Below are 17,078 nucleotides of genomic sequence, written 5' to 3' on the forward strand. Positions count from 1 at the left end.
ACAAAAACGGGACAAAAACTCAACAACAGAAATGAGGAGAGAGCTTTCAAATGTGGCGTTACACTGGCCTATAGGCTGTAGGCTCTCCAGTCAAGAAGCTTTTAGATTTGGGTGATGCTGAACTGGAGAGTATGTGCTTGGTTACGGTGGGGGTTAAGAGGTTTACAATATTTATATTTTCAGGAATTTTCCGAGGGAACCGCGTCCACATTCGACTACGCACTCAAAGAGAAGCCCCCGTTCACCATCAGGAATGCCCTGGGAATCTGTATCATGGTGCAGCACAGCGGCACCATGAGGCGGACGGGGGTAGAGAAGGACATGGGGCAAGTGCACGAGCTGTCAGCGGGCCAGAGCATGGACCTGGAGTACTCCACCTTCGAGCCCATGTCCAGAGGGAAACTGTCAGCGCTGCAGCGACAGGAGAGCTGCCTCTTCAACCTCAGCATCGGTGAGATCCTACACTGGCCCAGCTTGGACAAATATGGGGCATATACTGTAGTACAAGAATTTTAATTTTGTTGTTGTAAAGTAATGGTCAAATATTAATAAAATTAAAGTAGTGGTCAAATATTACTAAAATTAAAGTATAAGTTCCTCAGTCAAATCAATACTTAATGAATGCTGAAGTATTGGCTGTAAAATACTGTGCACAATGTCGAAAGTACAAATCTGTTCAAATAAATGTCATTATAAATAACTTTAAAAATGTGCGCAAATTCACCCTCTGTACAGCAATTACAGGCTTTTTAAATAAACAATACACGTGGAGAGATTCACTTTTTACTTTGGAGCCTTTCTAGCTATGTTTTCGAGTAGAAAGTATCATATCTTTAACTCCACTACATTTGAAAGGTAAGATAAAGTGCAGTACTCATATCTCGTCTGGTTTGCTCCCGGCAGTGCCGGTAGGCTACAGCGAGATCTCCAACATCTCCGTGGACCGGCCCGGGCGGCGCCTGTACAACATCCGCGGGCCCATGCTGAAGGAGGTCGTGTCTGTGCTGCTGCAGATCGACGCCGCAGAGGGCAACAAGGTCATCACCGCCAGAGCGCCCCTACAGGTCAGGAGGAACAACTACACTTACAATTGTTCTGAAAAAACCCTGTTTTATGGCTATTTGTCTTCCGTGCAGTGTTGTTTTCGTCAACGAAGACGATAACGATATCTTTTCATTGACGCCCCTTTTTTTAATGACGATAACGTAAAGATGATGAGCTAAAATGAGCTCTTTGGGGACTAAAACATGATGAGACGTTTACGAGTTTACGTCAATGAGACGAGACGAGACAAAAATGGGAGAAGGTTTTTGGTCAGATCGTTCACAAACAGAGTTTGTGCGCGGAGTGAGAGAACACACGGTAAACGTGACCCGGAGCGGCGCCGTGCTGCTCATGATGCGCCCGGGCAGCGCCGCCTCTTTCTCTCTCTCTCTCCCCGGGGCGTGCGGTCACTGCTCGCGTACATCCTCCTCGGAGCGTCTGACATCCATGTCACAGGGACTTTATTGTTTCTCAGGACAGTTTTCAATACCGTGGCGTATGAACGCAGAAAGCACTTTGTGGTAGGCTACCTATGTGCAGACAGCGCTGTTGGTAAAAAAAAAAATCTCGAAGCGATGATCAGAGGACGAGGAGAGCGGGCGCTTTTGGGAAAAGTACTGTTTACAGTCGGCCGACCACTTCTGCCAGTGCCTATCGTGGTGTCATCTGTTTGTCAAAAGCTATAGAAAGCCAATAGAAGCTATTATTTATCCCAATTTCCAAGACTTATCGAAATTAATTATAACTTCTTATAATGAAAGAGACGAAAACTTGACAAAAACCTTTTTAATTTTCGTCTGACTAAAACGTGACTAAAACGATCACATTTTGAAATGACTTAAATGTGACTAAACCTAAAAGCATTTTCGTCCAAAAGACTAAAACTAAAAGGGCTGCCAAAAACAACTCTGCTTCTGTGGTACGCTGTAAACCTATTCTTTATTGAAGTGGTAAAGTATTTCAGTGCCCTATACATTCTGGCCCCATTGACAAAAATATGATTTATTTGTCTACATCTAGACAGAGTACCTGCTGATGCTTCGAGTGACCAGTCGTGAACCCCTGAGACGTGATTGCAAACACTGTGAATATAGCTCACATAATAAAATATCTACTAAATATATTATTACAATGAACTCAAGCGAGTTTTCCACATTCAAACTATTTGAAATCTTAAAGAAAGTTTGAATTGTTTTGAAAACAAGGCTGTTAATGTGAATGAGGAAAACTGAGTGTTTTGCTTTGTCCCAGTGGGCCAGGGGTCTGCTGCTTTTGTCACCCACACTGAACATGAGCGCCCCCTCAGTGTCAAACCGCCGGTAGCTACAGATCCGAATGCGCTGGTTTCAACCTCTTAACCCCCTCCTGAACCAAGCACATTTTCTCCAGTTTGGCTTTAGCCAAATCTAAAATCTTCTTCAAAAAAAGTGTCAAAATACCAACAAAAATAGATGGAAAACGAGAATGAAAATGCAACAAAAGAGCAACAGAAAAGTGACAAAGAAGGGATAAAAGGTGACAAAAACCTGTTGAAAAAGTGATGAAAATGTCTGACAAGAACACAACAAAAAACGAGAATGAAAATGCAACAAAAAAGATTTGCTTAGATGAGTTTTGTAGCTCTTAGCTTTCAAATGAGGCATGCCGCTGGCCTGTAAGCTGCAACCTTTTAGATTCGGGTGAAGCTGAACTGGAGGAAATGCACTCGGTTAAGGCGGGGGTTAAGAGGTTAAGTTGTCAATGATGACGTGTGAATGAAATGTACTTGACAGCTTCAGACGGTTCATTCTCATAATACAACGCACACTGGCTCCTTGCTTTTTTGACAGATATGAAGACATTACAACTTGATCAAACTTTCACACTGTGGTTGTGAGGGCTGACACACAGCCTCAGCCGAGTCTCCATGGAGTTTTACACAGGGTCCAAAGTCCGGCTCTAAAGGTTCGGTTCCGGAGTGGACGATGTTTAGGTCCAGTGCAAGCACATTCCCTTCTAAATTAAAAGGCATGACCCTCACATTTCCTGTATGTTACTATTTAGTAATGTAGTTAGACTATTTAGTATTCCAGTGAGAAACGTGCCTTCCTTCCAGTATCACTTTTTGGGTTCATTTTGTCAGACACTAGGGTTAGAGATGTTGAAAATTTTTTACCTTTACATGTTTCAGCCGCCATCAGCAGGCTTACTTCCGAGGCGTGACCAGTCTGACGGTCCCAACAGGTCCGACAGACTGGTCACGCCCCCTGCCACCCGGTGGATTCAGGGCGACAGGGGGCGTAATCATTGGAGGAGGGTGTCCCAGGTGTGGGACAGGAGAAACGCTCCCTCGTCACGGTTGATAGTGTCGGTGCTCCGTTTTCTGATTTCTATAGCTTCTTGAATTTGTTGGTTTCAGATCCAATAACCCAACCCAATTGTGCCTTCCTTCCGTTTATGTTGTTTATGCCCTTGTCCTCATGCTGAAAACGGGACTTGTCGTATTGGTTACTTCACTCCTTACAGCGCAAGAAGAAAGCAAATATCTTTTTTACAAAGGAAAATTACAAAATAGTAACGCACTGTGACTTGGAAAAGTAGCTTAAATCTGATTACTGGCTAGGGAATAGCAATGCGTTAGATAACTCATTACTGAAAAAGTAGATTAAAGTAGCACGTTACTAAGTAGCATGTTACCGGAATCACTGGATTCAAGCTAGAGTTCTTGGATAATAACAACATTACTCATCTGTATTTACTACATAAATTGATCAAAAATACAAAAAAAAATCACATATTCAACTGCACTCTTGCCTAAAATTGTTCGCAGTTGCTCGTTAAATTTCCCCTTTTGTTTGGAAAGCTTAATGGTAAATGCACAGAATTGTAGTGCTTTGAAAATATAGTACACTGCCTGTGTGGAGATCTCATTGTTTGGGCTCATAGACATCACCAACTGCAACAGCCCCAGATCAGAACAGTTAGACAAATCCAGGAAGCCACCTTTTGTTTGTTGTCAGGCAGTGTTGTTGGGCATTAAAATGGCATTAAGAAGCAGAACTGCAGAACTGTAACTCACTGCAATCTGTATAATCCCTGTTATATTTCTTTATTAAGACAATGTTCAACCTGTCATTTTCAGTTCAAAAACCATTTCTCGGTGCCGTTCACCATCCTGAAGTACTGTCCACAATCCAGAGCTCTGCGGTCGCTGGGAGAGGCCGAACCAGAGAAGGAGTTTCCAATCCCGCTCGAGGCTTACAGGTAATTCTCTCAAATGTTCTTGGACTTGTTTAAGTTAGGCCCTGCTGTCGGAGTTATTTTCTCTGAAACCATTCCCCTGTCCTCCTCAGGTCTCAGCTGTTCGTGCGCCCGGCCGGCCCGCTGGAACAACAGTACGGCCCCTCGCTCAGCTGCGTGTCGTGGAAGGAGCAGGTCCACTGCAGTTTGGAGGTGTCGTCTCAGCTGCAGTGCCCCTCCGTCCACCAGGGGATGCTGCCGCTCATGGTGAACACGCTGGCCCTCCCGGACGAGCTGCGGCACATCGCTGACCACGGAGAGCAGGAGTGGGACCCGGCGTACGTCATCCACCTGCACCCGGTGGCCACGCTGCGAAACCTGCTGCCCTACACCGTGCGCTACCTGCTGGAGGTACGGACACAAAACAACAAAACAGTGACATTGAGTTTCATTCATGTTAAATACCTGAAGTAGAGGTCGAGCGACATGGGTTTTTCTGAGGCCGATGCCAATATCTTTAGACGATTTTTCCAAATGCCTCGTTTTCAGTCCTGTGTATGAAGCTTCTAAACTGTAAACTGTGTCAGTGTTGAACTGTGACAGTAGCGGGCACTTTATTAGGGGCATAGGGCTGATTTATTTAAAACATTCTGGTTTAGTTGGTACTCAGAGGGAGCTCCTTTGAAAGACAAAGATCAGCAGATTCTAAAATTAAAAACAGTAAGGGGGTAATTTACCAACCGTTTGCTCATGTGCAAAAATAGTACCACGTGCAAAAAGGGAGTAGCAGCGGCCTTAGTGCATCATTTCAAATATTAACTCCTTGACCTCCATGTGAAGTGAGCACATTTTCTCCAGTTGGGCTTTACCCAAATCTTAGTGTCTTGAAAAAGTGTCAAAATAGCTACAAAAACGAGATGAAATGTGACAAAACCAACAATGTGATAAAAAAGAAAAGAAAATCAGTTTTCTTTCAAATGAGGTTTTCTTTCAAAGGCATTACACTATGCTCTCGTCAAGAATCTTTTAGATTTGGGTAAAGCCGAACTGGAGAAAATGCGGTCGGTTAAGGCGGGGGTTAAGAGGTAAAAAAAAAATTGTCAACTAATTGGTCGATGTTGTCGTGGTCGACCAAGATCTTCATTGGTCGAGTTGTTACAGCATGAGCTCCCAAAGTTTTATGTCTTATAAGTGCAGTTTGGGTATGTTTTTGGTCGACAATGAAAGTCTTTGGTCACGGACAGCGCTAGTGAGAACATAATGTATGGCCTGACGATGGTAAAATGGGAAGATGCATAAATACTTTGAAATGAAGATGTGACCCTGGTCTCTTTCCCCCCAGAGCTCTGCAGACTCCTTCGAGCTCCCCGAGGGCAGCACGTCTGACCTGCTGAACGCTCGCATCGCGGGGGAGATCGTGTCGCTGGTGGTGAAGCAGTACCAGGGCCGGGACTGGCACGGGCACCTGCGCATCCAACCGGACATGCCCGAGTTCCTGTCTCTGAGCCTGCTGTGCGACTCGGACCCCTCCATGAGCGTGGAAGTCAGCGTGCACGTGTCGCGCTCGCCCAGCCGCCTCCTGCTGTCCCTCTACAGCCCCTACTGGATCATCAACAAGACGAGCCGCGTGCTGCAGTACCGGGCGGAGGACGTCAGCGTCAAACACCCGGCGGATCACAGGGACATCATACTGTTCTCTTTCAAGAAGAAGAACCTGTTCACCAAGAACAAGGTGAGAGGTTTAGACCTGCTTTAGTTCCAAATTATTATTTAAGGTGGTTTTGGTGTGAAGAGTTCGAGAAAACTGCTCCACATGGTAATAATGAAACAAGTTTGATATATGACTAAATCTCCAGATATTTTCCTCATCTCCATAAAAAGACAAATAAAAAGGAAAAGAATGGATTCAAATGTAGAGAGATGGCTTACTTCATCACATAGCACCACCCTCTGGCGTTCAGGAGGGATGAAATAGAACTGTTCCTGCATAGTTTATTTGACTTTTTTTTCTGTCTGTAGCTGCAGCTCAGTATCTCCACGAGCTCCTGGTCCGAGCCCTTCTCTCTGGACACGGTGGGGAGTTATGGCTGTGTGCGCTGTCCGGGAAAAAACATGGACTTCCTGGTAAGTAGCTTCTTGCATTAAAAGGAGTCCTACTATGGCATTTTCTTTTGGTGATCAACATTATCCAACACTTTAAACATCGCAAGAGGCAATATTGACCTAATACAACTTGAAATAAAAAACAAGTCATCCACTTCAGGGCTCAAAATTGCGACGTATTGGTCGTATATGCACCCAAGTTTATTCCTACGCGATCTAAAAATATATAATTGCTTGCCAGATTTTCTACCCTTTGCAGTGCAGCAAAGCGCACATGCTCCGGTCCACCTTTAAAGAAAGCCTTCTGGAGCTAACTTTAAAAAAATTTGCGAGGCTGCGGTACGGGGACGGAACCATGTACTGTTCCATGTACTGTGCCATGTACTGTGCCATGTACTATGCTATGTACTGTACCGGTTTTGAGGCCTGGGTCTGGACAAAAAACGCCGAGCCACCGAGTAGCTAAGGTATTGCTGTCCTTCACAAAGCTCGTGAAAAGGAGAAAAAGTCAGCCCCCTCCTCTCAGTGTTACCATGGTGACCTGTTACACAATGTTAAATAGGCTAATGATGTTTTCTGTTCCTATAGTGCAACAATAATGATGCTTTGTATACATTTTAATTTACTGCATAACATTGTTTTAAAGTATATTTGTTCTGTAGGTTTCATATGTGTCCTCACTTTTGACCCTTTGTCCTAACTTTTGAGCTCAAGTGTCCTACTTTTCAGAGTAATAGAACTGGTCACCCAAGGCCAGGGGTTAAAGTTCGCCGTCGCTACAACGGATTTCCGTCATTTTGCCAAATTTGGGAAAAATGTCCGTCACCTAAAATCTGGCAGAAATAAATCAATAAAATAATGTTCAGATCGTGCATTCAGCGACACGATTTGCTCCTAAACTTTTGACTGTGCGCCTAGATTTCATAGTTAGGAGCTCAAGCGCTACTAAGAAAAAAAGTTAATGTTGAGCCCTGCACTTCCAGTCCAAAGCCTGCGGAATGGACTCTGGCCCTAAGCGAACATCTTCTAGCCTCTCGATGCACATTACATTACCCTAATAAAACCATTGTAGTTTTACTGACCATTGTCGATTGGGTGAAGCAGTAGCATCTTATGCCTTGGGGTTTGACACAAACTATGTATATTTCCACTTCTCCTCCGTGAGATGTTGTAATAATCCAGAAATGACAATGAGCTGCTAAACGTTCGCACAACAGCAGCAAAAAAAAAGTTAGCGGCGTGCATTCCTGCAGCTTATCCTTTTCTTTTTCATCAATTATACTTACAAAAAAGTCTACATGTCCCCTTTAGAATATGCTTCTTTAGCGGTGCACATATTCTTAACCACAAAAAACTGCTTTCACAAATGGTTTTGTTATTTTCTCGTGGCTTTGTCCAGGTGGGTGTTGGTATCCAGATGAGCAGTTTTAACCTGACCAGGATCGTGAGTATGAGCTCCTTCTTCACTGTGGTCAACAAGACGTCGTACGAGCTGGAGGTGGGAGAGATCATCAGCCCCACCTCCGGCCGGTGGCACTACATGTCCTCAGCGGAGGTGAGCTTGAAGCACATCATGTAGATTCACTTTTTTCACCGCTTTTCAGTATCGCTCCCTTGTCGAAACAGGCATAGATCTGTATTTTACTCCGTGATTAAATCTGTTTCCATGAGAACCTCACATTTTGCATCTCCTTGATCCATTCTGGATATGGCAAATGGTCTCAACTTTTCTACCTTCATTAGGCCCAAAGCGCTTTACAGCAAGGAACCAGTCACCCATTAACCCTCTCATTCATACACAGACACTGGAGGCAACGACAGTCACCCAAATATCTTACCTCCCGCATATCAGAATTTGTATTTAACAGCTTCATCTAGACACTGAGAGGTTTTGATAATAACTGGAAGACCTTATCATTCTTATTTTGTTTGCAAAACTAACATAATGAAATATTCAAATGACATAGTTTAGTTGTATCCCTTTGCCCCTATAAAAAATAATGGTATGATCCATTTGAGCCCGAACATCAGGAAGTGACATCTCCAAAGTCTTTTGGAATTTAAACTACTTTGTTTCGCTTTTAATGACTTGACACCGTTAAATAAAATCAAACCTTATTATTATTTTTTTTGATGTTGTACTAATTCTGAATCCCATACATTTCCACATTATGTCATTAAATTAATTATGCCAAAATTAAGGCCTTACAAGTCTTTTAAAACATGAAATCAGATTCAAATTGCCATTAGATCTACATTTCTTGGAATTATTATTTTTTTTCCTTAGAGACAAAACCCACTCCATGACATTGCTTACATTACTACTATATACTATATTATTCACTGCATACATTTATTAAAAACACAAAAACAATTCTGCTGATGACAGTTGGGAAATTTGACACAATCTTTTGCTCAACAGTTTCCAGTTTAGTTTTGAAAATTCCCCCTCATTCTCCTGTTTGATTGGATGTTTACAAATCTTACTAAATTGATTATGCCAACATTTCTTTGCATTTGTGGCATTAAAAATATAGTATTTAGGCATTAAAGTAATAAATTTGACTTGCTGTCACCTGTAGACACCCTGATGCCATATGTTTACTTCAGACATTTACACAAAAACGAATGTGAAGTAATAAAGGTTGAGGTTGAAAAGCTCTTTGTTCATGTCTTCTGCTGGGGAGGAGTTTCGATTTTTTTTTAAAACTGTGTGTTCATCATGGTGCCATCGATTTGCTCGTAGGCTGACAACTGAAGATGCTTTTGTTGCTATTGTTCTGTAGTGTGTTCCTCTTTGGCCGGACAAGCCTTCGGGACAGCTGTGTGTTCGAGTGGTCGGCTCAGACTTGGCCTCTCGCCCCTTTTTCTTCAACAGACAGGACCGCGGCATCCTGCTCAAACTGGACGTGGTAAGTGTACTTTTCCTCCAGCAAGATGTTCTTCAACAACATCCTGGCTCCTAACAAGTCGAGGCGCTAGCGCATCTTTCAGTAGTCATTGGATCTTCCCCAGTAGCTTGTCTTATGCAGTGTTCATGCTCATGCTTGGGATCTGGGGTAAATGTTTTCCCCAGTTGCATAATACTGTACAAATGAACGCTCGCTCAAACTGGGGAACTCGGGTCAAAACGAGCTTCCCGACTTCTGACGGTGGAAATCAGCTGAGTGATTGACAAGTACGTGAATGCAAACAAACTGGGAACAATTACATCACATCCTGAGCTCACATGAACGAAGCATTAGCGCCGCAGAAGCAGCTCAGAGAAAGATACTGGCCTTTAAACATCTCCACGTTATGGAATACATTGTTTCTTTTTCCCTGTGTTCAGTGCGGAGGGATCATAGTCGAGATCACCGTCGCCGACCACTCCACGGTGATCAGCTTCAGCGATTATTACGAAGGAGCTGCTCCGGCTCTGATCATCAACCACACGCCGTGGGTCGACATCAGCTACAGGCAGAGGTACCACTATCCACGTCCTTCCACAGAACTTACATCTTCAAGTATTTTCAATAATACTTTGTAACTCTTTCGATCACTGTCTTTTCTTCCATTTTCTCATGTCGGTTACTGTAAAAACACAATGATTCCCTGTCTTTCCCCTCTGCAGCGGTAGTGCGGTGGAGCACCAGCTGAGACCCGGAGAGGCGCAGAGGTTTGTGTGGGACGAACCAGCCAACACCAGAACTCTGCACTGGAGTTGCAAAGACCACAGCGGAGAACTGGATCTGCTCAAGGTCAGATTTCATACGGTCAGACCAAACGCTGACTGAAAATTAACAGAAAGTCAAAATGAGACGTGAGTCAAGACCAAAACATGGAAAAAGAAAAATCAAAATCAGGAAAATTTTGACTAGAACTGAATGTTTGTACTGGTTTTAGTTCCCTTGTGTTTTTGATGTGTAAATCTTGGTCAGAAATCCATGGAAGGCCTCAGTTTTCTGTGACATTGTGGCTTCTTGCGCTCTGGATATTGCAAGAACAACATGATTGCTATCTATTGTGCAGCCCTACTGTACAGCTCTGCAGCCTAAAGTCACAAATTACATAAATGTGAACTTTGTCTTTTCTGATTCCACAGGACGACGTCGGCCAGTTCACCAACGACGGCGGCTTGTGTCAGATCCACTGGGTGAGTTTCCTGGATGGCCGGCAGCGCGTCCTGCTCTTCACGGAGGATGTGGCCGTGGTCACCAAAGCGCGCCAGGCCGAGGAGCTCGAACAGTTCGAGCAGGAAGTCAAAATATCCCTCCAAAACCTGGGCCTGTCTCTGGTCAACAACTCCCGCCGCCACGAGATCGCCTACGTCGGGATTCGCAGGTAACGAGAGAGCGTTTTGGTCAGATTTTCCTTTTCTGGTGTGACTCTGCTCCATTCCCTTCATTCCCTTCATTAACACCTACATTTAGCTGCATTTCACTCAAGAACTAAAATAAAGTAGATGTATTGATTTTCTTCCTCTGTTGGGCCTGATTTGTAACTCTGCTGGGACCGAAACATCACCGGCTTGTGTCCATGGAGATGTTATTGTTTTACCTTTAGACCAGTGGTTCTCAAATGGTATAGCTTCAGGACCCACCGTTACCCTTGGATGGAAAGTGTCACTTTTACATCAGTCCAGCTGCTCTTCTAATGTAGCTAAATGACCTAGAATATTCCGCAGTTTGCCTTGAAGTCAAATAGATCCCGACACTCTCTACGGGGCTTCATGAAGTTGATGAGATGATATCACACGGTTGTTTATTACCATCTTCCTGTACATGTGATCTCTGTCTTCAGCTCTGGAGTGGTGTGGGAGATGAAGCCAAAGAACCGCTGGAGACCTTTCAGTCACAAGAACATTAACCTCCTGGAGAAAGCCTACCAGAATCAGCTGAGCGGGAAGACAGGGACGGGCTGGGTCCAACTGGAAAGCAACATCGAGGTAATAAGCGCTCTGAACTTCATCCAGTCTACATGAGCTCTTTCACGGTGCCAAATATTTCTGAACAGACCAGTGTTGACTTTTTTTAATGACGAATAACATTGACGAGCCAAAAACAGCTCTTTTGTGACTAAAGGATGACGAGGCGTTTGTTTCTGTTTACGAGGCGAAATTGTGGAAAAGTAGTTATTCATGCCGTTTGCAACCAGAGCTGGTATATGTGAAAACGGGGCAGCGCCATCAGGTCACATGGCCTTACACGCGGCAGGCTCCGCCCCTTTCACGCTCTCTCCCCCACATGCTCCAGTCTGAGCCTATAGCTCCATGGTCTGAGCTCGACTTTATCTTTTCCCAGGACAGTTTTCTTTAGAGAGGTCGACCGATATGGGTTTTTCTAAAGTCGATGCCGATTTTGAGGGATTTTTATTGCCCAATGCTTTCAATATGCACTGTCGATATTTTTGGCAGATTTTTCCAAATGCCTCGTCTATAATCCTGTGTATGAATCTTCTAAACTGTAAACTGTGTCAGTATTGAACTGTGACCGCAGGGGGTGCTTTATTAAAGGCATAGGGCTGATTTATTAAAACAAAATCTTGTTTAGTTGGTAGGCCTACTAGAGATGCACCGATCCCGGTTTTCTACTTCCGATACCATTACTAGGGGTTTGAGTATCTTTCGATTAACCAATACCAAGAGCCTTTCTTAAAAGTACTTTCTCTGAGTGAAAAAGTGAATGGTCCTCTTTTCTCAATCAATACAATCAATACAGTCTTCATTTTTCTTGATAAACGAGTGTAAACACATTAAACACATCTGTTTCATGCTCCAGAATTGTCCTTATGAGTAGAATGAGACCAGACCTATTCACCACAACTGCCGCTAAAATCCTGCTCTGTCACATAATATAGAAACTGCAGTTACGTGTAAGACCTGGGGTGGCAGTAGTGAGTATAAAAATGTCAGCTTCCATCTAGTCCCTTTAACAAACTTGTAGATAACATCACAATGTTTCTCAGCTAAAAGTATTTTCATCCAAAAGTCTAAGATCAGTGCAGGACACCACCCTCTGAAGCAGGGACAAACCCAGGAGGTTTCTTCCAAGTGCTACAATTTTCCTGTCATGCTCAGGACTGACAGCTGAACACTGTTTTGTGGTTTGCTTGTACAATGACAATAAAGCACTTACTTAAAACTAAGAGGAGCGCCACGGAAGCGCTGTTTGTTTTCACGTAAGATGTCACTCTCGTTGGCGCTGGCTCTGTTGTTGCGCCAGGCGGAAGATCAGGCCCATTCTCTCTCCCAAATGCCAAGCACATACATGACGTTTATTCTGATGATATTTTGTCCAGGTGAACTTCAGTGAAACAAACATGATGATGCGTCAGCCTGCGAGTTGTCCGATCAGGAGGAACTTCCTGTCGGGCATCCAGGTCGAGTTTAAGAAGTCCCAGCACCAGCGCAGCCTCAGGGCCCAACTGCACTGGCTACAGGTAAGCATCCTCTTTTCTTCTTTACATTATTGTGACATGCATGATTTGAAAGACGGTCAATGCAGAGAAAGACACTGTGGTAAATATTTGTGTGGTAGGTTCTTCTTGTTCTTGAATATATATTTCATATTTGTTAGGTGGACAACCAGCTGCCTGGAGCCATCTTCCCCATCGTCTTCCATCCAGTTCCTCCTCCCAAGTCCATTGCCCTGGACTCAGGTGAAACATGCTCCAATGCTTTTAGAAATGTTATTACTTTGAATCCAACTTGTCTAACCTTTTTCCTGTGACTTCTGTTGTTGCTCAGAACCAAAGCCTTTTATCGACGTGTCAATAATAACCAGGTTCAACCAGCACAGCAACGTCATGCAGTTCAAGTCAGTGACAAACTCTATTAAATGACCATCTTTATTATTGTTTATTCTTTTATCCTAATACTCTGGTTCAATCTCGTAGGTACTTCATGGCTCTAGTTCAGGAGATGGCCGTTAAAGTGGACCAGGGATTCCTCTACGCCATCTTGGGTCTGTTCACTCCAGCTGCAGATCCTCATGCCGACAAACAGAAAGTGAGCTATTGCTTTTGTATATTCAATATATTGAGCCACAAAAATATTGCTATTAACGATATTATTGAAGACCTTTTAACGCAAAGTTAAAAATCACAGTAAAGTTTGGTTTGAAAAGTACTTCATCTTAAAATATCCCTCCTGATAACCTGCTTAGGGTAAAAGACAACGCATTCCATCATAGCACTGACTGTTCTGTGTGTGTTCCAGTCCAAGCTGATCGAGGGGGACCTGAAGATGCTGCAGCCCGAGCTCATGGAGGCCTCTCTCACCGACATCACTGGACTCAGCTTCTTTGAGCATTTCCACATCTCCCCCATCAAGGTACAACCACAGCACCGTTCTTTCAGTAGTAGTACAGTCTTTTCAAGGCGAAACTGACACATCCATCAAGCTGTTTTAAAGGGACTGTACCAAAAATAAGAGCTTGCATGTCTTTAAAAAGGGTGAATTTGGTTTGATTTATCGTCCAGCCCTAGTCAGAATTAATTTGATTAATTCATTCTTTTGAAAACAGACGATGTAGAAAATGGCAAAATCGTAAATTGTGGAGAACCCCGCGACTTTCTGACGGTCTCTGCTGCTTCACAAAGGCAGGTGTTTTCGTAGTGCGCGATGGAGTTCTCTTCTGCTAAAAGTTTATTTTTCCCTGGTCTGATCTTCTTCTGCTCTTCTCTTGAGCCCAGGAGACGGCACCACGCTTATCTCCACCCTCTTTCCCCTTTCTATCTCCATGGAGACGGCTGTCAAGCACAGCAGAGCTCGAAGCAGGAGGATAAAAGTGAAACGTTTTTGAAAACTCCATGGCTTAGTTTTGAGTTTAATAATTTTAATAGTTAGTAAGCAATTATTAAATGTAAAGTTCTGGGGCGTCAATATCATCATTACTTCTTTTTTAATGTGGAACGGTTTTGAAAAAATACCTAAATGCAGGTTTTTGTCGACAACTATTGCAATATTTTTGCTCTTCCTTTCATTGAACCCCTGTGCTCCACAGCTGCACCTCAGTCTGTCTCTGGGCTCCAGTGGAGACGACCCGTCTCAGGAGGTGGCCGCCGTTCAGTCCCTAAACCTGTTACTCAAGAGCATCGGAGCCACTCTCACCGACGTGGACGACATTGTCTTTAAGTAAGACATAAGCAGGAAACACTGCAGTCATTTATATTAAATGGTGAAGTGCTGCAAAGCGGCAGTAAAGCTATGGAATTTTATTTTGTTTCAGTGGCATATATTTGCTATGAGCTGTGGTTTTGTTTTTGGAAATGCAAAAATGTACGAGCATTTTAATATTTTGTATAATTTCTTCAATGTTTTTTTTCTCAGATTGGCGTATTTTGAGGTCAAGTATCAGTTTTACAGCAAAGACAAACTCATGTCGGAGGTGATCGGACATTACACTGATCAGGTCAGTTCCATATTGTGCTTGGGATAATGATGACTAAGGCTGAAACGGCAGCTAACGGTTGTTCCTCAGCTCTGTTCTCGGGCCATCAAACATGAGATTAAATTTGTTCAATTTTCATCTTGTTTTGAGCGTTTTTTACTCATTTAGACCAAGTTCACTTTGTTTGATGACATTTCAGACTATTTCTAAGGCAATGTCGCTTGAAATAAGAAAGCAAAACTGCCAATGGGACATGTGCAATTTTCTTACCCCATTGGAAGATAAATCAACCTGAAATAAAATCAAAATGTATTGAAATGTGTCAGAAACATTTCAGCACAAGTGAAATAATCTCGATCAAGTGGCCGAGTAAATTTTAACTCGTCAAAACAACTATTTTAAATATTGTGCTCAATTTGGAGCTCTATTGGAGTATAAAGCACGGAAAGTCATTAAATGAAAATGATTATTATTGGATTCAAACTGGCCTTAAATGTTTTTGAAAACAATGACAAAACAAAATCAACTGGCTGAAACTGTACATGATATTTTATTGAAATGTCCCCTCATTCACCTGTTTATGTTCAGAATACATGCAAATCTTAAGAAAATAGGAAAATTGTATTATAAAGTACTGCTATTTGTATAAACCTTGTATTAAACAGTGTTTGCTTGTTAATCCTTCTTTATATTTAATCTGTTATTCCATAGTGTCATATTGGCATAACATTAAAACCTTCACTCTCTCTCTTTGCTGCAGTTCCTGAAGCAGATGTATGTGCTGGTCCTGGGGCTGGATGTTTTGGGAAACCCATTTGGCCTGATCCGCGGTCTGTCCGAGGGAGTGGAGGCCTTCTTCTACGAGCCCTTCCAGGTAAGGCTCGACCCCTCACACGTTGTAATGGTTTCTGGTCCAATCCAACTGTTAGCTGATGTGGTGTGCCGCAGGGAGCTGTTCAGGGCCCGGAGGAGTTCGCTGAAGGTTTTGTCATCGGTGTGCGCAGCCTTCTGGGACACACTTTTGGTAAGTCAATGTCAATGTCAATTTTATTTATAAAGCACATTTAAAAACAACCATAGTCGACCAAAGTGCTGTACAAGAACAGTAACAATATGTACAATAAACACAATAAAAGTTAAACACAGGTAATATATAAAGGCACAAACTGTGTCTGGTCTACATGGAACCGAAGGCCAAAGCAAAAAGATGAGTTTTTAATTTGGTTTTAAACTCTTCTACAGACTGAGCCGAGCGCACATGTAGAGGAAGGCTGTTCCAAAGTTTAGGGGCCGCCACTGAGAAGGCTCGGTCACCTCTGGACACACGCTTGGATTTAGGAACAGACAAAAGGAGCTGGTCTGCAGACCTCAGAGCTCTGGAAGGACAGTAGAGCTGCAGCAGTTCTGACAGATACTTAGGTCCCAGCGAATTTAGGCATTTAAAAACAATCAGCAGAATTTTAAACTTAATTCGAAAGGGAACTGGTAGCCAATGTAAAGAGGACAGAATGGGAGTGATGTGCTCCCATTTTCTTGTAAGTGGTAAGTGGGGGTGAAAATTAGTTAGTTTCATACACCACGTTCGAAATTATTATGCAAATGACATTTTTCTAAGATTTTCTAAATTGTCAACTCAAATGAGAGTCAGCATAATTTTCAAGTCTTTAACTGGTAGAGGATCATTTAAATGTGGTTGAAAAAATCTCCCAGTGATATTACAGTATATTTTTCAAAAATAAATATAGTAAAAAAACTCAAAATCTACTGTTCCAAATTATTATGCAACTCATCGTTTCAATACATTTTAAAGCTTGTAATTAACTGAAAATGGTCATTTGTTGAATTTGTAGCATTAGGAGGTCATATTTACTGAAATCAAAAGCTATTTCAATCAAGGGGGAGGAGGGGGTCCACATCATGAGTTTCTCTCCTTTTTTGCCCATAGCAGCCAGTGATGCAGAGGTATTCCTTACAGCAGGACATGGTGTGTTGTCCTGAATGAAGATGATTTTGTTGGGGAAAGCACAGTTCTTCTTTTTGTACCATAGAAGAAAGTGGTCAGTCAGAAACTCCACATATTTTTCAGAGGTCATTTTCACTCCTTCAGGGATCCTAAAGGGACCGACCAGCTCTCTCCCCATGATTCTGGCCCAAAACATGACTCTGCCACCTCCATACTGAAGTCACAGACTTGTTGGGACATTGTGGCCATTCACCAACTATCCACTACTCCATTGAGTTGACCATCCAGGGTTACACGGCACTCATCAGTGAACAAGACAGTTTGACAATGAGTCTTCATGAGCTTCAATTAACAGTTTAGGGGAGGCCGGATAGAAG

The 17,078-nt window shown here is 43.0% G+C and overlaps 1 protein-coding gene across 1 annotated transcript in view; it reads left to right on the forward strand.

The window, feature by feature from the left end:
- Positions 1-17,078, forward strand: part of vps13c (vacuolar protein sorting 13 homolog C) — a 71,661-nt gene that overhangs the window by 44,148 nt on the left and 10,435 nt on the right. The window contains exons 55-75 of the mRNA XM_079554944.1: positions 184-451; positions 904-1,064; positions 4,166-4,287; positions 4,377-4,674; positions 5,606-5,995; positions 6,283-6,387; positions 7,766-7,921; positions 9,153-9,278; positions 9,698-9,831; positions 9,980-10,106; positions 10,451-10,689; positions 11,149-11,293; positions 12,646-12,786; positions 12,924-13,005; positions 13,094-13,163; positions 13,243-13,354; positions 13,565-13,678; positions 14,352-14,482; positions 14,678-14,759; positions 15,499-15,612; positions 15,687-15,762. Coding sequence (XP_079411070.1) covers positions 184-451; positions 904-1,064; positions 4,166-4,287; positions 4,377-4,674; positions 5,606-5,995; positions 6,283-6,387; positions 7,766-7,921; positions 9,153-9,278; positions 9,698-9,831; positions 9,980-10,106; positions 10,451-10,689; positions 11,149-11,293; positions 12,646-12,786; positions 12,924-13,005; positions 13,094-13,163; positions 13,243-13,354; positions 13,565-13,678; positions 14,352-14,482; positions 14,678-14,759; positions 15,499-15,612; positions 15,687-15,762 — 3,193 coding nt within the window. The remainder of the gene's footprint in view (positions 1-183; positions 452-903; positions 1,065-4,165; positions 4,288-4,376; positions 4,675-5,605; positions 5,996-6,282; positions 6,388-7,765; positions 7,922-9,152; positions 9,279-9,697; positions 9,832-9,979; positions 10,107-10,450; positions 10,690-11,148; positions 11,294-12,645; positions 12,787-12,923; positions 13,006-13,093; positions 13,164-13,242; positions 13,355-13,564; positions 13,679-14,351; positions 14,483-14,677; positions 14,760-15,498; positions 15,613-15,686; positions 15,763-17,078) is intronic.

The sequence above is a fragment of the Gobius niger genome, assembly GCF_951799975.1.
Source record: "Gobius niger genome assembly, chromosome: 4".
NCBI lineage: Eukaryota > Metazoa > Chordata > Actinopteri > Gobiiformes > Gobiidae > Gobius > Gobius niger.